The sequence below is a fragment of the Dromiciops gliroides genome, chromosome 3, assembly GCF_019393635.1.
Source record: "Dromiciops gliroides isolate mDroGli1 chromosome 3, mDroGli1.pri, whole genome shotgun sequence".
Taxonomy (NCBI): Eukaryota; Metazoa; Chordata; class Mammalia; order Microbiotheria; family Microbiotheriidae; genus Dromiciops; species Dromiciops gliroides.
Genome location: NC_057863.1, coordinates 229,436,700 through 229,462,832, shown reverse-complemented (window position 1 = coordinate 229,462,832; position 26,133 = coordinate 229,436,700). Strand labels below are relative to the sequence as shown.

The window sequence follows — 26,133 nt, the reverse complement described above, 5'->3', positions numbered from 1 at the left end:
AAAAAGAGGACTTTTAGGTATTCCTGATGAAAAGACCTGAACTGAATGGAAAATTTGAGTTTCAAATACAAGACCCTAGAACCATAAAAAGTGGAATTGGGGAACATACCTGGGGTCATGCAATGGGTGACTGTCTTGTGTTTGAGGCTGGGTTTTGTCTGGGATCCTCCTGGGTCCAGGGTGGATGCTTTGTCCACTGTATCATCTAGCTTCCCCATGATGACATCTTGAGGGTTAAATTCAGGGGTAAGGGGAATGCACTGGGGGAGGGGGAAGGGGAGAGGTACCATGGGGAGAAATCTTACATGAAAGAAACAGGAAAGGGCTTATGGAGTAGGGAAAGAGATGGGGGAAGGAGCAGGGCAGTAAATCAATTTTGCACATATCAGAATAGACTCAAAGACCTTAAACTCATCAGAGTTGCCTCAAGGATGAATTCACACACACACACACACACACACAATTGGGCAGAATAATCTATTTAATCTGGACAGTAAATGAGCCTAACACTCATCAGAATTGGCTCAAAGACCTCAATTTCATCAGAATTGGCTCAAGAAGGTAATAAAGTACTCATTCAATTGGGTGGAGTAATCTATCTAACCCTCAGGAAAATAGGAGGGGAAGGGGATAAAGAGAGAGGAGCAAAAGAAGGGAGGGCAGGTTGGGGGAGTGGATAGACAGAAGCAAATCCCTTTTGAAGTAGGATAGGGTGAAAGAAGATAGATAATAGAGTAAATATCATGGTTAAGGGAATAGGATGGAGGGAAACAGTTAACAATAGTAATCATGAAAAAGAGAAAAGGGGGGGGGGAATTGCACAAAAGATAGTTATAGCAACTCTTTGTGGAGGCTAAGAATTGGGAATCAAGGGAATGTCCATCAATTGAGGAATGACTGAAGAAGCTGTGGTATATGATTGTAGTGGAATGGTATTGTGCTATAGGAAATGACAAACAGGATGATCCCAGAAAAACCTGGAAAGACTCATATGAACTGATGTAAAGTGAAGTGAGCAGAGCTGAGAGGACATTGTGTATAGTGACAGCAGTGTATTTTAATAAGCAATTGTGACTCACTTAACTACTCTCAGCAATACAATGAACTGAGACAATCCCAAGGGACTAATGATGAAGCATACTATCCACCCCCATAGAAAGAACTGATAAAAAGAACACTTGTGGATTGTACATATATAACCTGGTTGATGTCTTGTGGAGCGGGGAGGAAAGGGAGTGAGAAAAATTTGGAACTCTATGTCTTATGAAAATGAATGTTGAAATCTACCCTGATATGGAACTGGAAAAATAAAATAAATGTTTGTTGCAAAGAAAAATAAAAGATATGAACAGGGGACAGCTAGGTGGCACAGTGGATAAACTACCGGCCCTGGATTCAGGAGGATCTGAGTTCAAATCCGGACTCATACACTTGATACTTACTAGCTGCGTCGCCCTGGGCAAGTCACTTAATGCTCATTGCCCCCCCACACACACACACACACAAAGATAAAGATATGAACAGTTTTCAGATGAAGTAATTAAAGTTTTCTATAGTCATATGGAAAAAAATACTCTCATTCACTATCACTTGGAGAGATGCAAATCAAAACAATTCAGGGGTACTACCTCATACCTATTAGATTGGCCAATAGGACAGAAGAAGAAAATGACAAATAGAGAAATCTGTAGGCTCATCCAGTCCAAGCCCCTTATTTTACAGATGAAGAAAATTAAGTACAGAAAGTTCAAGTGATTTGCCCATAGTCATAAAGGTAGTGAGTGACAAGGTCAGGATCTGAAGCCAGGTCCTCTGACTCTGTAGCCTATAATCTTTCCACAACCAGGTTTCAGTCTGTGAACATGGACCATCAAAGTATCATTCTTTATTACCAAGAGTTGTTCTACCTTAGATTAACATATGAGTAGTTATCAATCTATTATTCTTCTCCTCAAAAAGAAAACAAAAAAAAGTATTGGCAGGACTTTTCTATAAAGGAAAATTTCATCTTGATCAAGAGAAAAGTAATATGTCAAATACAAATACATATGAAAAACTTCTAGTTTAATGTGTTAAACATTACCAAATACAGAGCAAAGAAGATGTAAGATTTAAAATATATCTGAATTTCTTATTTTAAGGCTTAGAGCAGTAAACCGTAAATGACTTTTAGAACTTTTAAGAATGATCTCAAGACTTAACCGGGTTCCAGAAATTTAAAATTCACATTGGGGAACCACTGTTTCATCAAGAGACAAGAACGTCTAAGCAGTTCCTAGATTTCTTGTCCTTACTCTGGGAATGTAGAAGGAATCTGGAATGTGTTGGTTTAAACTTTTTAAAAATGGGCTAAATACTTTGAAGAAGAAAGGTTTCATTCTGTCATTAATATAAAGGATTTTCTTTTGAAAAGTCACTTAACATTCATGATTTCCTCAATTTTCACTGCTAAAAAAATTTGATCTAACAAAGATAACCTATTTTATATGATTGCTAGCAAGGGAAAGTAATAAAACAATCATAAAGTACACTAAAATGTGAATAAATCTATATACTAAATACTAATCAATTCATATTCCATCACCATCTCAATCATTACATTGAAATAAAAACTACACACTAGTGGATGTGCAATAATTCTTTTATACAAATCAAAAGGAAAATTATTTAATGTTACCCTAGTTACCTGAGTTCAGAACTAGTTACCTAGTTCTGAAATGGAACATAGTCGAAGGCTTAGAAATTGAACTATCAAAGTACTTCATCATAAGATGTTCTCATCTCTTTTTCCTTTAAGATGGTCACAAAGATAAAATTATAATAATGTTGTAGTATAAATCTCTTCTTCAAAAAGTCTAAATTCTGAAAGCAATTAATCCCACTAAAATTGCCAAACACACATATACATTCCATACTGACTAGCACTAAAGCATTTTTTTTCTTAGAGAGAAAATTACTGTTCAGATGTACTGAAGTAAAAGACTACCCTATCAGGAAAAGAGTCAATATGTTATATGCTGAGCCACCTAGAATAAACATACATTTAGAGCTTTTTTTTTCCCCTCATTTTACATCTGGAACTCATTACATCCTGTCCATACTTATTTCTAATCAGCTCTTTTTATGTACCTTTAAATGCTTTACTGAAGATCCCAGACAGGTGTAGGCTCTGGTTCAATTCCTAAAGAGGAATGTTTGATGAACCAACCTGGATTTTGAGACACAAAACTAAGGAACACAGCAGTGGAAGGAGAAACAGCATCTGAATAAAAGCAATCTCAACATGAGACAGCCATAAACGTCTAAGTCCACATTCTCCAACTCACAGGTGGTCTGTGGTAATGCTACAATTGGAAGTTGTACTGGAAAATGTTTACTTAAATGCAAAAAATGATAGAATTAAGATACCTTCATGGCTCCATAGAACTATGGGGTCTTTCAAAGGTTACCTCCTGATGCCTAGAAATGACAGTAATTACCCATCTGGGTCACTGTTCTAAGATTTTGCTAAGAAGGACTCTAAGATGAAATGGTTGAAGCTTGTATTTTCCAGGTGTTGTTTAGGACCTATTTAAAACCTTTGAAGAGGTCCACAGTTTAAGAGATTCTCTCAATAATTTTTCTTTATAGTATATTGAGATATGAGATAGTTGGCCCAGTGTTTTAAGGTGGAATTTAGATAGCACAATGGGTAAAGCTCTTAGCCTGAACTCAGGAAAAATTGAATTTAAATCCAACCTCAGGTAATTACTAGTTATATGACCCTGGGCATGTCACCAAACCATCTCAGTTTTTTCAACTGCAAAATGGAGATAATAATAGCATTTACCTCACAGGGTTGTTTTGAGTATCAAATAAAATAATATGTATTAAATGTTTAGCACAGTGCCTTTCAAATAGTATACACTTAATAATTCTTGTTCCCTTCTTTTTTTATTTCCTCTACCCTGTACTACCCAAGGAAAGGGAGATAGTACAGAATGTCAGTCAAAACAAGAAAAGACCCTTCTAATATAAAAATTCATCTTATATATTAACATAGATGGATAGATGGATGGATGGATAAATAAATTGATAGATGATAGATAGATCTGGATGGATATCTACACACATATGTGTAGGAGTTGCCAAAAGTCTTACTTTCATTTTAAGTTTTGGGAAATTATGAATATTATATTTTGCATTTACAAAAGAAAACAGATATTGGAGTATGATGTTGAACACCACAGTTCAACTCTATGTCTGTTGTGGTTCAATGGTCATATACAACTCTTTAATACTCCATTTGGGGGGCAGCTAGGTGGCACAGTGGATAGAGCACCAGCCTTGGAGTCAGGAGTACCTGAGTTCAAATCCAGCCTTAGACACTTAACACTTACTAGCTGTGTGACCCTGGGCAAGTCACTTTAACCCCAATTGCCTCACTAAAAAAAAAAAAAAGGACTCCATTTTGGATTTTCTTTCCAAAGTCATTGGGGATATATTGTCATTTCTTCTCCAGCTCATTTCATTGATGAAGAAACTGAGGCAAACAGAGTTGAATAATTTCCCCAGGATCACATAGCTAAAGTGTCAGGATGAATTTGAACTCAAATCTTCCTAACTCCAGGCCCAGCTATCCACTGCAACACCTAGCTGCCCAACTTTGTTGCAAAAGCTCATTTCTTTGATAAGGACATTGCTAAACTGAAGAGTATGTAAACCCATAGGAGATGGAGGTGGGGTGGAAATCATAGCTTGAAAATTTCCCAATTTTAGAGACTTAAGAAAAAACATAATCCTAACTCATAACTTTGAATGTGAATACATTGGGGCAGCGTAGTGGATAGAGCACCACCCTGGAGTCAGGAGTACCTGAGTTCAATTCCAGCCTCAGACACTTAACACTCACTAGCTGTGTGACCCTGGGCAAGTCACTTAACCCCAATTGCCTGACTAAAAAAAAAAAAAGGAAAGAAAAAAAAAGGAATATGAATACATTAAACAATTCAGTAACAACAAAAATAGAGTGGTGGATTGGATAAGAAAACAAAACCCTGAATAAAGCACCGGCCGGCCCTGGATTCAGGAGGACCTGAGTTCAAATCCGGCCTCAGACACTTAACACTTACTAGCTGTGTGACCCTGGGCAAGTCACTTAACCCCAAATGCCTCACTAAAAATAAAAAAATAATAAAATTTTAAAAAAGGAAACAAAACCCTACTATATATTGCTTATAAGAATTACATCTAAAAACAAAGATGTATGGAAAATAAAACTGAAGGGATGAAAAATAAGCTTAATATGAATTAAGTGAATCCAAAACAGTAGTTGTCCTCATCCTATCAGACAAAAAAATCCAAACATTCAAAAAATTTTAAAAGCATAAACAAGGAAACTATACTATCCTGAAAGGAAGTATAGACAACAAACCAATATCATTAATAAACTTATATGCTCCAAAATTTTTAGCATCCGAATTCACAAAGGAGACATTATCCAAGCTTCAAGACACATAGTAACACAATACTGACAAGAGTCTTCAATTTCTTTCTAGAAATTTTGAATAAGTCTAACAGATAATCAAAAGGAAAAGTATGAAACTGAACAAATTTCTGGAGAAACTAGAGTTAAAGACATAGCATCTTCTAAATGGGACAGCAAGAGAATATATATATTTATCTGTAGTATGCAGAACTTCTATAAAAATTGACAATGTACTAAGGTACAAAACAAAATGGAAAAAGAGGCAGAAATAGTCAATACATTCTCTAGAAAACATAATGCAATAACAATAGAAATTGGTTCAGGAACCACAAACAAAAAATGTAGACCCAAACAGAGATTTTAAAATGCCATCTTAAATAATGAGTGGGTCAAAGAGCAACCCATAGAAATAATAAATGGAAAAGAAAAATCTTAATGATGAAATAATGTACCAAAATGTCTAGATGTATTTAAAGGAGTCATTAAGGGGAAAATCAAATCCTTAAAATTATATACACAAATACATGTGTGTATGTGTGTGCATATGTGCATATGCATGTATGTATATAAATACATACATATGATTGCATTTTAAAACTAGAAACCCATCAAATAAACAAACCCAAACTTAGCACAAAAGAAAAAATATTAAAAATTAGAGGGAAATAAAAAACATAAGAAGTGATAAATAAAAGTTTTTTGTAAATGGTAAAATTTTTAAAAATTAATCTAATATGATTAAAGAGGAGAAAACAGAAAAATCAAATCAGTAAAATAGCAAATTGCACAAGGTAAAACCCAGCAGAATCAGAAGAAAAAAGAATAATAGAGCATACTATGCAAAGTTATATGCTAACATAACTAAGAATACACATAGAGGGGAAAAAATAACCCTTCAGATTTTAAAGTAGCCCAACTATCAGAAGACCAGATAGAGATTTTAAATAACCTGATATACTTCCTTTTCTGATATCTAGCTATAGAAGAAGCCATGAATAAGAAAAAAGTCCTATATGCTCTACAATATTTATAGCAGCATTTTTCATCATAGCTAAGAATTGGAAACAAAGTAGAGGTCTATCAAGTGGAGAATGGCTAAATAAATTGTAGTATATGAATGTAATGAGCCATAAGAAATTATGCACACAATGAATACAGAGAAGCATGGAAAGATCTATATGAACTGATGTGGAGTGAAGTAAGCAAAGCCAAGATAACAATGTACACCGTGACTACAAAAATGTAAATAGAAAGAAATGACACACTGAAACATCAAAAGTAAAACAAAATTATGAAGATCAAGTGGAACTCAAATGAAGAGGTATGAGAAGACACTTCCAATCTTCTCCTTTGTAGAGGTGGGAAGTTCACAGGTGTGTACATGTCATCTGTTTTCAGACGTTTTCAATGTATAAATAAACTGTGCTGACTTTTTTTTTCCTCTCTAAAAATGTACTATTTGTCACATGTTATACCTCTCTTGGATGGGGAGATAAAGGGATACATGGAATACTATAGTGATATTAAAAAAAAAAATCAACAAAAACTTGTTTTAAAACAAGTGATTTATTACTAAAATGGCTCCAAAGGAATGGAAATGTCTTACAAAAAAAGATTTATCTGGAAGGCAAACTGAGTTTCTCTTTCAATTGTCTTGGCTTCAGCCTATACCATATGCATAATGGGTCAATGTTTAATCATAAATAGGGAGCAGTGAAGGACTGTTGAATGATGAACAGTTTATTCCACAGTGCAAATACAGCCTTATGAATACTAAAATACTCATCTATTTAATCAGAGTCAAGTCCATTTCATAAAAAGAGGCATATCAATAGAAGGGAAAAGCACAAAGAATTAGATCCTTACAAATAATCAATATTCTTGAAATGGATCTTCAAGGTATGTGCTACTTGGCTATAGATATTTTGGCCTTCCTGCCTGACTTTTCACCATTAATTTGCATCTACTCTCCCTACCCTTCAAGATTCAATTAACCTCTCACACAGAAGGAAACCAGAATTAATATACCTAAGCAGAATTTTAATAAACTAGGATTTGGTACAGAAGCCCTTAATGTTGCTGTTGAGAGAACAGCAATTATAGGATCTGGCTGTGGTTCAGAATCTCAAGTGAGAAAAACTCCCTTGACCTTCAATTGTGTTTTTTCTTCTCAAGGAACAAATACAGGAACATCATACCAACATCATTGCTGCTTGAAGATAAACATTTTTGTAAAAAAAAAAAAAGAAAAGAAAAATAAAGAAAGAAATGAAAGTTGATCTACACATTTTACTACACGATGAATGTCCCTTTTCACAGCATGTAGAATATATGTGATGTATCATATATATAAGTAATGACTTCTACAGAGATATAAGGATAGTAGGAAAAGCTAACTCAACCTACCTGTAAACTTTGTCACTCTCTTTAAATTCCTATTTTTATGTTCCTGCTCTCTGTTCACATCATATCTAGACAGTTCCTTTTTGTTACCTTTTCAGAGATGAACCAAAGGCCTACCAGCCCACGAAAGGGACAAAGTCAGATTCACAAATGCCAAGGAACAAAGGCCAAGATGAAAAGGAAAAGTCAGAAAAAATGCCTTTAGAGACATGATATGTGTGAGGGAAGTCAAGTAAAATGAGAAAAATGGAACATAAAACAAATGTGTATACAAGTTGCTGGGTGATTAGATTGTGTACACATGTGTGTTTATCTGTGCATATACTGTATGCATATGAGCATATATATGTCATTGACTCAGAATATGAGATCAGGAAAGACATATTTTATTTATATATACATATATATATACACATATATATACATATACATATGTATGTATTATTATAGGACATATCATCATATCATCTAACCCATATCTAAGCAAAAGTATTCTTTGCAATATACTTCCAAAGTAGTCATCCTCCATTTGCTTAGAAAACTCTAATTACAGAACATACTATCTACCTAGGAAGCACCTTCTTCTATGTACAAACAAAATATGTACAGGATAAACTGGGGAGGAGTAATCTCAGAGGAAAGGCACTAAGATTAAAGGGGACTAGAAAAGGCTTCATATAGAATGTAGGACTTAAACTTAAACTCTAAGGAAGCCAGGCCAGCCAGGAGGCAGACATGAAGGGGGAGAGTATTGCAGGCAGTAGGGGAGATAGCCAGAGTTAGGAGATAAAGTGTCATGACAGTAACAGAAAGGAGGCCATTTTAAATGTGTCACAGAGTATGCAGAGGGGTAGTTGTTGTTTGTTCTTCATTCTCAAAAAGAACCATGACATCAGAGTGATGTCATGACTTGGATTCAAGTGAGAGAGGCCTGTGAAAAGACACCAACCTCACTTTCTCCTCCAGACTCATCTGGGTCCAGTGGCAAGATATATATCAGGATGACTGGAGATGGCCTCAGATGTTTAAGGCAATTGGGGTTAAGTGACTTGCCCAGGATCACATAGCTAGTAAGTGTCTGGGCTGAGATTTGAACCAGGTCCTCCCAACTTCAGGCCAAGTGCTCTATACACTATACCACCTAGCTGTGCATGCATATGGGAATAAAATCTTTCCATTTTTCATATATTTTATGCAGAAGGAAATAAAATATAAGAAGAGTGGAACGTTAGAAAGAGGTCATTATAAATGTCTTTAAAGGCCAAATAGAGAATTTTATATTTGACCCTGGAGATAATAGGAAGCCACTATATCTTACTGAATAGGGCTGGGAGAAAAGAAGTCAAACCTACATTTTAGGAAGATCAATTTGATTGCTGAGTGGAACATAGGATGGAGTGGAAAGGGACTAGAGTCAGTGAAATGAACCAGAAAACTATTGCCGTAGTCTACATGTAGCATGATAAGGGCCTACACTAGGGTAGGGTAAGGTCAGAGTAGGAAAATACCAGGGATGTTATTAAAGTCAAAATGACAGAACTTGACCACTACTTAGATAAGGGGGGAGGGCATTTGAGAGTATAAGGAATCAAAGATGACACCTAATTTTCAAGCCTAAGTGACTGGAATAATGGTGGTACCCTCAATAACCAGAAAAGTTAGAAATGTTTTGGAGGAAGGGTGATAATGAGTTCAAATTCTGACATGATGAATTCAAGGTGTCTACGGGACATCAAGTCAAGATGTCTAAAAGTGAGTTGGAGATGCTAGACTGGAGAGATAAAGAAAGAGGTTATGTTGGACAAATAGATCTTAGAATTACCTTTTTCAAAATGATCGTTGAAACCATGAGAGCTGATTAGATCACCAAGCAAAACAATATTGAGATAGAAAAGAAGAAGGTCCAGGACTGAGCCTTGAGGAACACCTAATTAGTGAGCATAACCCAAAGAAAATGCAAAAAGGTGACAGATGGAACCAGGAGAAAGTACTGTCACAAAAACCTAGAGAGAAGAGAGTATTAAAGAGGGAAAGTGACCAACAGTATGAAAGGCTGAAGAAAGGTCAATAATGGGGATTGATCATTAGTAACTTTGGAGAGAACAGTTTCAGTTCAATGATGAAACTGAAACTCAGATTGAAAAGAGTTAAGAAGAGAGTGAGAAAAAAAAGAGAGTAAGAGGCAATTTCAGAAGTGTAGACACCTACTGTGGATAACCTTCTCCAGGAGTTTAACCACAAAAGGAAAGAGAAATCTAGGATGACAGCTAGAGGGGAGAGATGTAAGGTGTTTTTGGTTTTAAATTTTTTTTTTGGGGGGGGGGATAGGCATATCTATAAGCAGTAGGGAATCAGCCAGTAGACTGGGAACAATTTAAAGATTAGTGAGAGAGTAAAGATCATAGGGGGGCAATATGCTGGAGAACACAAAATTGAATGGATCACTTATACAAGTAGATTGGTTTGCTTTGAGAAGAAGTACCACCACTTCATGTGAAACAAAGGTGAAGGAAGAGATTGTGACAGAAGGCATATGAGTAAAGTTAGATGAGGAACAGGGAAGGAAAGGGAGCTTTGCAAGTGGCCTCAATTCTTTCAGTGAAATATGAGGTAAGGTGGGGGGGGGGCAGCTAGGTGGAACAGTGGATAAAGCACTAGCCCTGGATTCAGGAGGACCTGAGTTCAAATGTGGCCCCAGACACTTCACACTTTATAGCTAAGTGGCCCTGGGCAAGTCACTTAACCCTCATTGCCCTGCAAAAGAAAGGAAGGAAGAAAGGAAGAAAGGAAGGAAGAAAGGAAGAAAGGAAGGAAGAAAGGAAGAAAGGAAGAAAGGAAGAAAGGAAGAAAGGAAGAAAGGAAGAAAGGAAGAAAGGAAGAAAGGAAGAAAGGAAGAAAGGAAGAAAGGAAGAAAGGAAGAAAGGAAGAAAGGAAGAAAGGAAGAAAGGAAGAAAGGAAGAAAGGAAGAAAGGAAGAAAGGAAGAAAGGAAGAAAGGAAGAAAGAAAGAAAGAAAGAAAGAAAGAAAGAAAGAAAGAAAGAAAGAAAGAAAGAAAGAAAGAAAGAAAGAAAGAAAGAAAGAAAGAAAGAAAGAAAGAAAGAAAGAAAGAAAGAAAGAAAGAAAGAAAGAAAGAAAGAAAGAAAGAAAGAAAGAAGGAAGGAAGGAAGGAAGGAAGGAAGGAAGGAAGGAAGGAAGGAAGGAAGGAAGGAAGGAAGGAAGGAAGGAAGGAAAGAGAAATATAAGGCAAGGTTCTCAGTTGAGAGTAGGGGGAGGAGATTCTACAGGAGGCTTGCAAAGGGATGGAAGGGTTTGAAAAAGCCACTGTGGTGAGTGGGATATTAAGTCTGTTAAGTAGGTATAAGAGAATTGACTTGCCTTTAGTGAGAGTCTATTTAATATTATGTAATTAAAAACTTAAAATGGATCAAGTCAGTACAATTTTATGATTTTTCTCCATCTTGGCATGGCAGTAGGAGTGAAGGCAGCCAATGGTGAAAAATAACCAAAGCCTGATATTTAGAAAGGAAGGGTCTTCTGTAGAATACAGGAGTAAGAATTCAAGAAAAGAAGACCAGGGCAGCTAGGTGGCACAGTGGATAAAGCACCGGCCTTGGATTCAGGAGGACCCAAGTTCAAATTCAGACTCAGACACTTGACACTTACTAGCTGTGTGACCCTGGGCAAGTCACTTAACCCTCATTGCCCTACCCAAAAACACACACACACACACACACACACACGCACACACACACACACACACACACACACACAAGAAAAGAAGACCATATAGAGCTGAACTGGTTTACTAGAGGATCAAAACAGGGAAGGTAACAGAGCATAGCTATTGGAGAGATGGTGTCTGAAGAAAGAATTGTGGAGGTAGAGATACTGAAGGTAATGATTAAGATGAAGACTAGGGTTTAGATATGCAAGGCAGAGTGAAATGTGGAAAAACAGATTATTATAATCAGATAAAGGATTTTCAGAGTTATTCACTATAGATGTGGAACATTTGTGGGTGGTGACAAGATCAATGATATAATCTCTATGTGTACCTCTGGTGGGCTAAAGGAGTAGGTCATAAAAAATTAATAAGTTACAAAATTGAAAGGTTACAGTATCTGAGGGAATATCAATATGTATGATGACATTCTGTACTGTGTAGACAGGATTTAGGGAGGAGAAAAGATCATGAAAGCTAAGCACCAAACTCATTGAAGAAGAAAAATATCCTGGAGGTCCATAGCCAACATCTATCAGAATCTTGATTGGGTGGTAACTGAGTACTGAATGAACCTTAAAGGAAGGTACCACCTGAGTGGTAGAGGGAGAGCCTGCAAGTGGCAATGAAGAAGAAAGAATAATCCAATTCCTCTATTTTGACTGAGTAAATGAGTTCAAAATGAAACCAGTGCTGGAGGGAACTGCCAGGGAACTTATGTTATCAAGAGGCAATCAGGTCTCAGTGAGTAGAAGATGAGAGAATAAGAAAAGGAAAATATTTAAGATAAAAATCAAGTTTGCTATCTATGGATCAGAAATTCCAAAGAGCATTGTCAAAGGCTTCAGTACTTTTGAATGGGAGCTTGAGTTGAGGAGAATGGGAATAAGGAAATTATTAATGGAAGATGGAAAATAGGGACTCAACAATGAAAAGCAGACATTTTGAATAATTGAGATGGTTGGAAGTACATTAATCATTGAGGAATAAGTTCAAATATGTTAATTATAATGGATAATAAATAGATTATTATATATGATTCATATAATATATAATATATTGTCATTGTGTACAGGGAATCATCCTCACATAGTGTTATCTCAGGATATCAGTCAGATGTGGGTAGCTGGAAATGGGGAGTGTATGTAGGTTATCCAAGCAGGGAAGAGGCAGGCTTTGAGGAGCTATAGGTACCACAGATGGTGCCTGCTTGTAATGTGATAAAAGGCCAGGGCAAATTTGATTTCATCATGGTTTATGGTTTCAGAACTAGAGGGGAAGAGATAGGTAGAGTTGGGAGTGAAGGGAAGCACTGCTTAGGCTTTCTTAAAATAGGGGCCTAGGGGGCAGCTAGGTGGCGCAGTGGATAAAGCACCGGCCCTGGATTCAGGAGTACCTGAGTTCAAATCCAGCCTCAGACACTTGACAATTACGAGCTGTGTGAACCTGGGCAAGTCACTTAACCCCCATTGCCCCACCAAAAAAAAAAAAGGGGGGGGGCCAAATCAAACAAAAATTTATTAAGCACTTATTTTGTGCCAAGCACTGTACTAAGTCTGGGAATACAGATACAAACAGATAGTCCTTGCCCTCAAGGAACTAAAACTCTAATGAATGGAGGAAGATTATATCTATATCTATCTATCTATATCTATACATATATAGATATAGACATATATACATATATTTTTTTTAAGAATCTGAAATGGAGGGAGAAAGAGAAGGCATAGTGCAGAAAGAAAGTGCAGAGATCCAGGAGTAGTACCCCTAGAGAAATGAAGATATAGATGGTCTGGGCATTTTCCTTAAAATGGAGATTCTGGGAGGAACTAACCCAATCAGAGGAATAGCCCAGGGCAGAGTATATTTCCAGTGAGAAGATCAGGGGTGAAGTACACTTGCAGGCAGGGAAGCTGTAGAAACAGACAGAACTTCCAAGGTGAAGTGGCTGTGGCAAGGTGGAGAAAGTCCAAAACATCAGGAATAGAGCTTAGGAAAGGATGAACATGCTAAAAAATAAATCACCAGTCAAGAAAGGAGGAGCCAAAGGCAGAAGTCTTAGAGATGAAATAGTTATCTAGGGCAGTGTCTCTGATGTAGGAGGGAAGATAGTTGCCCAGTGGAAGAGATGGCTAGAGAATAGGGAGTGGCATTCATGATCATTTCAGGTCTTTATCCTTGTAGTCACCTTTCCCTGTCTGCTCTTCAGTTTGTCAATGTCCTTCCTTAAATATGGCACCCAGAAATAAAGAGAACCCTGCAGGTACAATCTGACAAGGACCCAGTATGGAGCCATCCCTTCCCTCATAAAGGACACTATGCCTTTTAGGGCACTATTAAGGCAACAAGACTTTTCTGAATGCCACATTATACTGCTGACTCATCCATTAACATCCGCAAATTGTTTTGTACTCATAATTTCTCATTGGTAAATGAAACCTTTAGAACCCATATGAAATAATCTATCAGAATTAAATTTCATCTTATTATATTGAAGTCAAAATTTCAGCCTGTCACGATTTTTGGACCCTTTCATCTATTATGTTAGCTACCTCTCCTGGTTTTATGTCATCAGCACTTTTGTTAAGTATGCTCTCTATGCTTTTAACTAAATGACTAAGGAAAAGTTTAAATAGTATAAAACCAATCAAGCATAGATCCTGGGGCATAGCATTAGAGACTTTCTTTCAAATTCAATTGATGTTGATCCATTAATGATTACTTTTCATATCTGTTCATTCAGCCAATTTCAAGTCCCCATAATTATATGAAGAAGGAGGAGAAGGAAGATGAAAAGGATACAAAGAATATGGAGAAGATGGAGAAGACAAGAAAATGAAGATTTAGAAATGTGGCAAAGTCGATAGAATGTTGGTTCTGGAGTCAAGAAGATTCATTAATTCAAATCTAGCCTCAGACAATTACTAGCTGTGTGACTCCAGGCAAGTCACTTAACCTTCTTTGCCTCATTTTCCTCATCTGTAAAATGATCTGGAGAAAGAAATGGCAAACCAATCCAGTATCTTTGCCAAGAAAATCCCAAATGGGCACACAACTGAAAAAACAATGAAATGATGATGATGGTGACAATGATGACAATTTATATAGCATTTCAATTATTGTAAAGTAATTTCCAAATATTTTCTCATTTTATCTTCACGGCAACTATGGCAGTTAGGTACTATTATTATCCCCATTTTATAAATGAGGAAACTGAGAAAGACAGAGGTTAAGTTACTTGCCCAGTGTCACTAAGCTAGTGTTTGAGGCAGGTTTTGAACTTGGTTCTCCCTGACTCCATGTCCAACACTCTACTCATCTAGTCTAGCACCAATCTGGAAGGATTATTGTGAGAATCGAATGGTATATTTGCAAAATATTTATCACAGTGCCTGGCATATAGAAGGTGCTACATAAATGCTTATTCCTTGCTCCATCCCCCATTCTACAGTTCTCCCCATTGTCTGCAATAATAGCATGATAGTCTGTCAAATGTTTTGCTAAACATCTAGGCAAACTAGACCAAAGCATTTTCCCAACATTCTATGTCTGGCAAGGTCTATTCTTGACAGAGCATGTTCTTTTTCTCAGCTCAATTGCTATCTGTAGGACCTTGAATAAATTGTTCAACCTCTGTAGGTCTCAGATTCCTCAACTATAAAATGAGGTGGTTGGACTAAATAACCTTCAAGGTCATTCTAAATCTATGTTTCTATGAGTGTCGTTCTTTTTCCTCATATGTGAGCACATTAACTCTTCGACAGGTACTTTCAGATATGGGTTTAAGGGAAGAAATGACAGAGGCATAAGATCCCATGCAATGTGTTTAGATCATATAGGGAAAATCCAGTATTTCTTTTTAATTCATAATTTTATTATGTTTCATCAAAAATATTGATTAAACACTATGTGACACTTGCACTGTACTAGGTACTAAGATATAAAGACAAAAAACAAACATTCCCTTCCTTTGAGAAACTTACATTCTAAATGGACAAATGACATGACTGTACAGAGACAGGTATATTTAAACACATACGTACATACCAGAAGTATTGTGGGCAGAAACTCACATATTAATAATACTGGAAGAAAGAGCTATGTATTTCTGAATTTCTCTCCTAGTCTAGCTCTGTCTCCCCCTTTCTTCCTCTCCCTCTCCCTCCCTCCCCCTCTCTCTCTCTCTCTCTCTCTCTCACACACACACACACACACACACACACACACACACACAGAGAGAGAGAGAGAGAGAGAGAGAGAGAGAGAGAGAGATTGATTTTGTCCTTGGAAAAGAAGATTTTGAAAATTCTAACATTATTACAAATGAAATTATGAAATCGTTCAACCTCCTAATATAACCATACCTCCACAAAGCTGAAATACTATGGTGGAGGGTAGAAGGTAGGGGCAAGTATTAACTCTATTCATTTTGCAGCCAGGTGGCACATTTGATAGAGCACAGGAACATGGACTCAGGAAGACCTGTGTTTGAATCCTGCTTTAGACACATGCTAGCTGTGTGACCCTCAACAGGTCACATAACTTCTCTGCACCTGTTTCATCAGCTGTAAAAATAGGATATTAATAGAATCTATCTCGCAGGTTGTCATGAGGATCAAATGAGTTAATCTGTTTCAAGCACTTTGAAACCCTTAAAGTGCTGGATATGTTTGTCATTATTATTTATTTGTTATTATTGGGGTACCAAGCTCAATATAGGGGTTTATTTTCAACTTGAATATTTAAAGGCATATTTTAATTTCACTGCTAGATTTCTCTGGTGATATATAATAAATGAAGCAAATATAGTAAACTCAGATAAATAAATAAACATAAGGATCCTGGGTGGATGCTTGTAAAGACTAGCACTCTGTATACGAACCAGCTAAACTGAATTCTTCCATCTCTGGGAACTTCTGACAGTGGTCGCTCCCTTTTAGAGTTTGAGATCTGCTGGACAACAAAGACTAGAAGATTAGGACTTCATTGCTTCCAATAGTTGGATAATGAAGATATTTTTAAAGTATTATTTGGCATGTGTTTCTTTGGTCAGTGACTAGAATGTGAATAGCAGAACTTCTTTTTCTAGTGCAAAGACACTGGGCATCACATCAAAGTGGAGACTGCAGTGTTAAGCAAAGCTGGACTTGGGAGTCAGGAAAGACCTGGCAGGGGTCCAGTTCTAACTGAAAAGTTTGTAATTGTATCATCTTGGGCAAGTCACATGCCTTGTATGATTTATAGTTCGTTTAAAATTGGGATAATTTTTCCATTATATATCTAACAGGGTTTATGTAAGCAAACATATTTAAGAGAAAAAACCCTTTTAAATTGTTAGAGAAGTTTTTAAATAAAATTATGTATGATATATTAGTCAAAGTTGCCTAAAAGGAAAATTGGCTTTTGGCAACTGTTCTACATACCTGCTCACCATTTAAGTTTTTTGTCATTTCATGGATTAGATTGAGGAACAAATAGCAAAGTTCCCATCTTTTTTGAGGGGAAAGGAGGTAGAGGTTAGAAAACATATGCCCTCCCTTATCCACTCTCAATCTAAAGAAAATAAATCTCCCTTCTTCAAAATCATGATTTGTCTGAGAATCTTTCACCTTACTTCTCATATCAAAAAAGTCTAGGACTAAACTTTGAAGAAGTACATAACTGACATACCTCACAAAAACTTTGGCATTGGTTTTTCTTTAGTTCCCATGATTCTTTGCAGGGTTCCAGGCACTAGGAAGAAATGGGAAAAGTATACATCAGAATCAAACCAAACAAGAAATAATGCTGACCTGAACATTTTTTATACTTTAACCATATCCAAATTAGCTTATTAAAAGTTCACAAAACCATTTTCTTGAGTTTGGCATTAATATTGTATCCTATGTATTAGAAATAAAGCAAAAACAAAGTAACTGAACTTAACCAGAAAGTCACATAGTTCTGAGTTAATTTCTAAGAATGGAAATAGCTCAACACAAGTGAATAAAAATGTTAACATACTATGGAAAAATTTTAAAGAAGGTGCATCGATCCAGGATAGATATGTAAAACTTTATTAGACTGAGATAGCATCATACATTGAAAAGTATACTATATTTGGAATCAGGAGCCCCAGATTCAAATTCCATTTCCTATACTTGGTATGTATGTGAGTATGGATCACTAAACTACTTCAAGCCTTAGTTTCTTTATCTATAAAATGAAGACAAAAATTTCTGTAGTACCTCTTTCACAACTTCATTTATATTGATACAGAGCAGGACCCAAGATGTCTTTTTATAGCTGTATTGATTTTAGTTATCTAATTTTATTTTTAAAAACTTCATTTTGTCTATAAAGATATGGACTGAAGATATCTTGTAAATTTGCATACTGATTAACATTTAATTTATATTGAAACATTATTGCCATTTAGGCTCAACAATAATTACAAAGAATGTCACAAAACAGCCCAACTTTTTTCCCAAGATCGGGAAGGGAAGATAAGTATAAGAACATAGTAAGTTAATAAGTTATAAGAAGATAATAAATTAAAAATCAAACAAAAAACATAATATATTTTGTAACAAGAGTATTTGAGTTCTTCGTTTCATAGTTCATGCCTTTGGAAAGCAGGTTCATTTTCAGAACACAGTACAGAGGGTCTGCATTATAATGTCTATCACCTACAAAATATACAGGAATCTCAAAATATTAGCGTAGATTAAGTTTAATAAGCATAATAAATTTAAACTTCTCTTATTATTGCTATTATTAATTATCATTAAATATTATTTTATTCAATTAAATTGTATTTTGTTTTATTTAATTAAATATCATTATTAAATAACTAATAATATCAAGATTGATAGCAACAATAATGTTGCCATTATATAAAAAAGCAAGAAAAAATAACAAAGATAGATTACGAAGAGCTTTAAATAGCAAACAGAAGGGTTGACTACTTTATCATATAGAGAATACAGGTATCAGTGGAGCTTTTTGACCAGGGGAAGCTACAGAAATTTCACTGTTAAATAGATTGATTAATGCAGAGCCTGATTCTCCTGTATAGTAGATTTACTCACTGGGTTTCAGACACTAGAACTGCCTCCTGATGATTGGTAGACTGAATCTTAGGAGAATATACTTTTGTTGAAAGATACCTCCCTTTACGATCTTTGAAATGAGCTAAAAGACCTGTTTGGGTTAGTTGTTAGGTTTTGTTATGTTGTTGTTTACTTTCCCCTGTTTTTTTAAGACACCTCCTTTGCCTTTGATTTTGCATCTTATTTTGGAGTGCAGAAAGTTTTGGAAGAGGGAATTTCTTCCTTCTATCACATCAAGAACAGTAAGAGCTACTTAGCATATAAGTGTATGTCAATGGTAGATGTGCTTGTGCAGAGCCTAAAAGGATGAGCCCAAGGACATTGCTTCTGAATGTTAACATCCTTTGTACTGGATGGTGAGATTTTTAATTCCCAAGAAAATGTGACCTCATATTTCCTCATGCTCTTCCTTGGCACCTCTGGCCAAGGAAATGAAATTTCCTGGGCAGAACCAGTTTTGGGAATTGCTTTGTGGTTAAGCTACAGTATGAGAGTTCTTTGAGGTAGAACTTTGGGGCACAAGCCCACAAGAGTTAGACAAGATTATTTCTTCAACAGCATGTTTCTAAGAAAAGGAATTACTCAGCACCTGAAGAATTAAAACCCAGGCATGGGGATGAAGAAACAAGAAACCTGTACCTTGGTATACCTATTATCATTATGAGTTACTTGGATAGCAGGTCCAAATCAGTCCACTTAAAGGGGAATGCATGTTCAATAGCCCCCAAAATATATTTGAGGTTAAAAGTGGGTCCAATAGGCTATTTGAAAGCTTTGTTTCTCTATTTGTTCCCAGGTTCATATAAGCCCTTGTCCAGTACATTTTCTAAAAATGGGGGGATGGGAGGGGAAGGAGGTGGTGCATAATAAAGCCTGCCCTGTACCTGATATGCATATTATACATTAAGAGATTAGAAGACCTGAGAACTGTTACCTACATTTGGAAGAATTTAGACATGAACTAAATCTAAGTTTTATTTCAGTCATTTCTCCAGACTAAATTCTGCTGAAAGTGTAATGAGACAAGGAGAGAAACTGACTCTATTTGGGTCAGGTTGCTAGGATCAGATCTAGTTTGTGTGAGAGCAGAATCTTTAGGGAACAGTAGATAATAGGTCACATTGCTTTGGCAGAAGGGTGGTAGATCGAATTTTTTTTTTAGGAGATTAAAAGCACAGAGACAAATTAATGAGCTAGGATGAAGGTGGCAGCTGTGTCAGGAAGGGAAAGAATACAGATTCAAAATATGTAGAGATGCTGTGTAGGTAAAACTGAAAAGACTTAGCAACGGCCTGGGAGAGATGGAGGGAGGGTGGGAAGCACAAAATATTATATTTGTGAACCTAAATGATTATAAGAATAGTAGTGTTCCCAACATAAACAGGGAAGCTAGAAGATGGAAACGTAATGAGCTCTGTTTTAGCCATGCTGAGGTAGAGGTTCCTATGGGATATTCAGGTGGAGCTGTCCAGAAGACAGAGACAGGAGACAATAATCTCAAGAAAGAGAGTAAGGCTATGTAGACTGGGGAGTCCTATGCATAGAAGGGAAATATTAAACTCATAGGAGGTGGTTAAATCATCGGTTAGCTTCTCCTCTTCCTCTCCCTTACCTCTATTTCACACACACCCCTACCCCTGCCAAAAAAAAGCATACTAAATTTACTTCTAACCAGCTTCCAAAATATTCAGAAACTCTTGAGTCAAAACAAACACCTTCTAGTCTACTTTGGCCAGTTTTCAAAATGCAAATGATAGCTAAGCACAGCTATCAGCTTGGGATTCACACCTATTTAATTCTAAATCTCTGTGGTCTGTCACATTTAGCCATGTTATAACTCAACTTTTATTTTTCTTTGCAAAAAAGCATCAAATTATGTTTTAGAAAAAAATATATGATATTATATATATATATATATATATATATATAAATTATGGCTCCAGAACCCATTGAAAAGCCAAAATTCATTATTTATTTTATAACCATTTGAAATATTTGAGTAATGAGTTTAATAATTTATATGCCAAGATTTGCATATCAATTTATCACTGCTACATCTGGGATTTTAAGCATATATTCTACTTTCCTTATTTCTGATAACAACTTATCAGTACAACTGAAAAATGTAATGCAAAGATGTTATCAATGACAGCCAATATTTTCTTTTAACAGCCTGCTACGCAAAGTAACTGACAAGAATGTGTGTCTGGGAGTACCAAGCCAAAAGAAACCCTAGGAATGCTTTGCCAAAAGCTCTATTTCTGGGGTATTTTTGTCATTCTTTTGGCCAGTAAAATAATTTTAAACAAAAGTTTAGAAGAAAAAAATGACAGACATTCCTCTCACACCCCATATAGGAAAAGCATATTCCCCATTTTCCAAGATAATTAAAAATGCTTGCCAAGAGTGAGCAGCTCAAAATCCTTTTTCTGTGATAGAAGAGAATGTGAGAGAAAGAAAGTCATGAACAGTCATCTGCTTTGGAATTCATTAGATGCAACAGCAAATATTACCATATTATTTTTATTGCATGTGACTGAAGAAAGAGCAAGACAAGACAAACTTGATATTTTTAAGGATTTTACTTGCATTGAACCTGGTTCTAACCCTCACCACTGTTTTAAAATTCAAGGTGAGTTTGATACTAAAAAGTGGTAAGAACAATGGATTTAGAGGATAAAATAATCTGATTTATATTCTCTGAAAATTGGTGACTTTTTATTGTTGTTTGGATTTTTTATTGTTGGTTTTTAATCTATATAATAAAGATAACAATACTTGTGCAACCAATCTTAAAAGGTTGTTGGAAGGATAGTATATTTTAAGGTCTAGTTTCATTAGTGCAGGTATTCCCTATGATGTAAATGGCAATCCTCCTATAGCTTAGAAGATCAAAGGAAGGTTCATTTATTTAAATTTCAAAGAAACATTAGAGCCCATTTTGTCCAATCTCTCAGTTTACAAATTAGGAAACCAAGGATTGGGCAGGAAAGTGACTTGTCCAAGTTCACAATGGTAAAAAGTAGCAAAGTCATCATTTGAATGTAGGTTCTCTGACTCCAAATCCAGACTTCTTTCCACAGTAGCACTCCTTTTTGTGGCCATATACATTCTTGACAGCTAACCTTCTGCTAATGAACCACTTCCAGCTAAGTTAGATTGGTAAAACACTATCTCTATGCTATAAATTTATCAGGCCTGACCAAAACTAACTCCCTTCAAATATAGCCTTTAAGAATCTAGGATCTTCTCCATATTTAAGAAGTATCTTTACTTAAGGAATACTATGATTATTTTTTAAAATGCATTTATCTGAGGCACAATTTCAGATAACGATGTATTTTTGCATGCTACTTTCCAAATATGTAAAAAGAAATAAAAGATAGTCAAAGAAAAATATGTTTTTAACTCATTATTAGTGAAGAAGAAGGAGGAGGAGGAGGAAGAAGACCCATGGATAGGAGAAAGTTATAAAGATTTATCTTGGTAGAAAGTGGTTGTTAAAGAGAGAAGAATGAGTGTCCTGAATTACAAACTAGTATGCCAGGGGGCAGCTAGGTGGCACAGTAGATAAAGCACTGGCCCTGGATTCAGGAGGACCTGAGTTCAAATCTGGCCTTAGACACTTGACATTTACGACCTCTATGACCCTGGGCAAGTCACCTAACCCTCACTGCCCCCACCTAAAAAGAAAACAAAACAAATAAAAACAAACTAGTATGCCAGTCAATCCTATGTATTAACACCAGAATGGTTTTCCTAAAACACCCTATTCTATTGAAAAGACTTTAATTATTCTGTATCAAATCATGTCCAAATTTTTCATTCAAGGTTTATATTCACTACCTATACCCAACTTGGGAAAACTTATCTTTTGCTGTACCTAAATGTGAACAATTTCCTCTAGTAAGGCTACTCCTTATATTCTCACACCCCAAACCCCTTCCTAACACACAAGCATGCATTCTCTCTCTCTCTCTCTCTCTCTCTCTCTCTCTCACACACACACACACACACACACACACACACACACACACACACACACACACACACACACACACACACACACACACATACTACTCAGAGCATCACAATACCAGAACTGGAAGAGACATTAGAGATGATCAAGTCTTACTTCCAGATTAGATAATAATATGTAAGGTCATAAAGGGGGCTTTCCACAAATACCCCAGGTATTTTGGCTAGAATTCAAATATCAAACATACAAATGTAGAAAAGGAGAAAGATAAAACCAAATTGCCAGCATCAAAAATGAAAAGGGTGAACTCACTACCAATGAAGAGGAAATTAAGGCAATAATTAGGAGCTATTTTGCTCAACCATATGCCAATAAATTTAATAATCTAAATAAAATGGTTGAATATTTCCAAAAATATATAAACTGCCCAGATTAACAGAAGAAGAATTAAAAACCTTAAGTAAGTCCATTTTAGAAAAAGAAATTGAACAAGCCATCAATGAACTCCCTAAGAAAAAATCTCCAGGGCCAGATGGGTTTATAAGTGAATTCTACCAAACATTTAAAGAATTAATTAATTAATTTAAAGAATTATTAATTCTACTATAAAAACTATTTGGAAAAATAGATGAAGAAGGAATCCTACACCAAATTCCATCTATGAGACAAATATGGTGCTGATACTTAAACCAGGAAGAACAAAAACAGGGAAAGAAAATTTGAGACCAACCTCTTTAATAAATATTGCTGTAAAAATTCTAAATAGAATATTAGCAAAGAGATTACAGCAATTTATCATGAGGATAATATACTGTGACCAAGTGGGATTTATACCAGGAATGCAGGGCTGGTTCAATATCAGGAAAAATATCAACATAATCAACCACATCAATAAAAAACTAACCAAAATCATATGATTATCTCAATCAATGCAGAGAAAGCATTTGACAAAATATTCCTATTAAATTCCTATTAAAAGCGCTAGAGAGCATAGGAATAAATGAAACTTTCCTTAAGACTGATAAACAGTATCTATTTTTTGTTTGGTTGTTTTTTTTCGGTAAGGCAATTGGGGTTAAGTGACTTGCCCAGGGTCACACAGCTAGTAAGTGTTAAGTGTCTGAGGCTGGATTTGAACTCAGGTACTCCTGAATCCAGGGCCGGTGCTTTATCCACTGCGCCACCTAGGTGCCCCAACAGTATCTATTTTAAACTATCAGCAAGCATTATATGTCATGGGGATAAGTTAGAGGCATTCCCAATAAGATCAGGGGTGAAACAAGGATGTCTATTATGACCACTGTTATTCAATATTGTACTAGAAATATTAGCCTTAGCAATGAGAGAAAAAAAAAGAAACTGAAAGAATTAGAATAGGCAAGAAAGAAACAAAACTATCACTCTTTGCAGATGATATGATGGTATACTTAGAGAATCCTAAAGAATCAACTAAAAAACTACTTGAAACAATTAACAACTTTAGCAAAGTTGCAGGATATAAAATAAACCCACATAATTCAGCAGCATTTCTATATATAACCAACAAAGACCAGCAGCAAGAGATAGAAAGAGAAATTCCATTTAAAATAACTGGAGACAGTATAAAATACTTGGGAGTCTACCTTCCAAGGCAAACCCAAGAATTATATGAACATCATTACAAAACACTTTTCACAGAAATAAAATCAGATCTAAACAAATGGAAAAATATAAATTGCTCATGGGTAGTCCATGCTACTATAATAAAATTGACAATTCTACCCAAATTAATTTACTTATTCAGTGCCATAACAATCAAACTACCAAAGAAGTATTTCATAGAGCTAGAAAAAACAATAACAAAATTCATATGGAAGAACAAAAGGTCAAGAATATCAAGGGAACTAATTTAAAAATGAAAAGGAAGGTGGCCTAGCTGTACCAGATCTAAAACTATATTATAAAGCAGCAATCATCAAAACTATTTGGTACTGGGGCAGCTAGGTGGCGCAGTGGATAGAGCACCGGCCTTGGAGTTAGGAGGACCTGAGTTCAAAGCTGGCCTCAGACACTTAACACTTACTAGCTGTGTGACCCTGGGCAAGTCACTTAACCTCAATTGCCTCAGTAAAAAAAAAAAAAAAAAAACTATTTGGTACTGGCCAAGAAATAGAGGAGATCAGTGGAATAGGTTGGGCACACTAAACATAGCAGTAAATGAATATATCAATCTTCTGTTTGATAAACCCAAAGCCTCTAGTCTCCAGGATAATAACTCACTATTTGACAAAAACTGCTACTGGGAAAACGGGAAAACAGTATAGCAGAAACTAAGCATGGAACAACATCTTACACCATACACCAAAGTAAAGTCAAAATAGGTATAAGATCTAGACATAAAGGGTGATGCATAGGCAAATTAGGAAAGGAAGGAATAGTTTACTTGTCAGAACTGTGGAAAGGGAATGACCAACGATGAGACAGAGAACATTATGAAATGCAGTGTGGATCATTTTGACTACATTAAATTCAAAAGTTTTTGCACAAACAATGCAAACAAGATTAGAAGAAAAGCAGAAAGCTTGGAAACAATGTTTACAAACAGTGTTTCTGGATAAAGGTCATATCTAAAATGTATACAGGGGCAGCTAGATGGTGCAGTGGATAAGCACCGTCCCTGGATTCAGGAATACCTGAGTTCAAATCTAGCCTCAGACACTTACTAGCTGTGTGACCCTGGGCAAGTCACTTAACCCCAATTGCCTCACCCAAAAAAAAATAATAATTCAAATAAAATGTATAAAGAATGAAATCAAATATAAAAGAATACAAATCATTCTCCCATTGAGAAATGGACAAGGATATGAACAGGCAGTTTTCATATAATGAAATTAAAACTATCTATAGCCATATAAAAAAATATATTCTCAATCACTACTGATTAGAGAAATGCAAAATAAAACTACTCTAAGGTACCACCTCACACCTATCTAATTGGCTAATATGACAAAAAAGGAAAATTATAAATGTTGGAGAAGATGTGGGAAAATTAGAACACTAATGCACTGTTGGCAGAGCTGTGAACTGATCCAACCATTCTGGAGACCAATTTGGAACCATGCCCCAAAGGCTTTAAAACTGTGTACAGATTTAGATCTGGGAGTTACTTCAGAGGGCTCTGTTCCAATACCCTGGGTTTATGATTTCACTCAGTTCACAGTTAGTCAACTGAGTCCCAGCAGGAAGGTTAAGTGAATTTTTCCTAGAACACACAGCTAATGTCAATGGTGGGATTTGAGCACAAGCTTCCTTGGTTAGACCTGTGCTGTAGGAATATCAATATGGTAGCTATACAGAGTATGAATTGCAGAAGAGAGAGACACTATCCCTGGTGTTCTATCCCTCGGTCAGTGGGATACCAATAAATGTGCTTTTACAATAGTGCAAGCAAGATATAATGAGAATCTGGTGTAAGATGGCTGTGATATGAGTAG

General features: G+C 35.9%; 1 protein-coding gene across 2 annotated transcripts in view; it reads right to left on the bottom strand.

Moving 5' to 3' along the window:
- Nucleotides 1-26,133, bottom strand: part of ANOS1 (anosmin 1) — a 251,753-nt gene that overhangs the window by 95,225 nt on the left and 130,395 nt on the right. For both annotated transcript variants that reach the window (XM_043998140.1, XM_043998139.1), the window contains one exon: nt 17,261-17,323. In XM_043998140.1, coding sequence (XP_043854075.1) covers nt 17,261-17,323 — 63 coding nt within the window. The remainder of the gene's footprint in view (nt 1-17,260; nt 17,324-26,133) is intronic.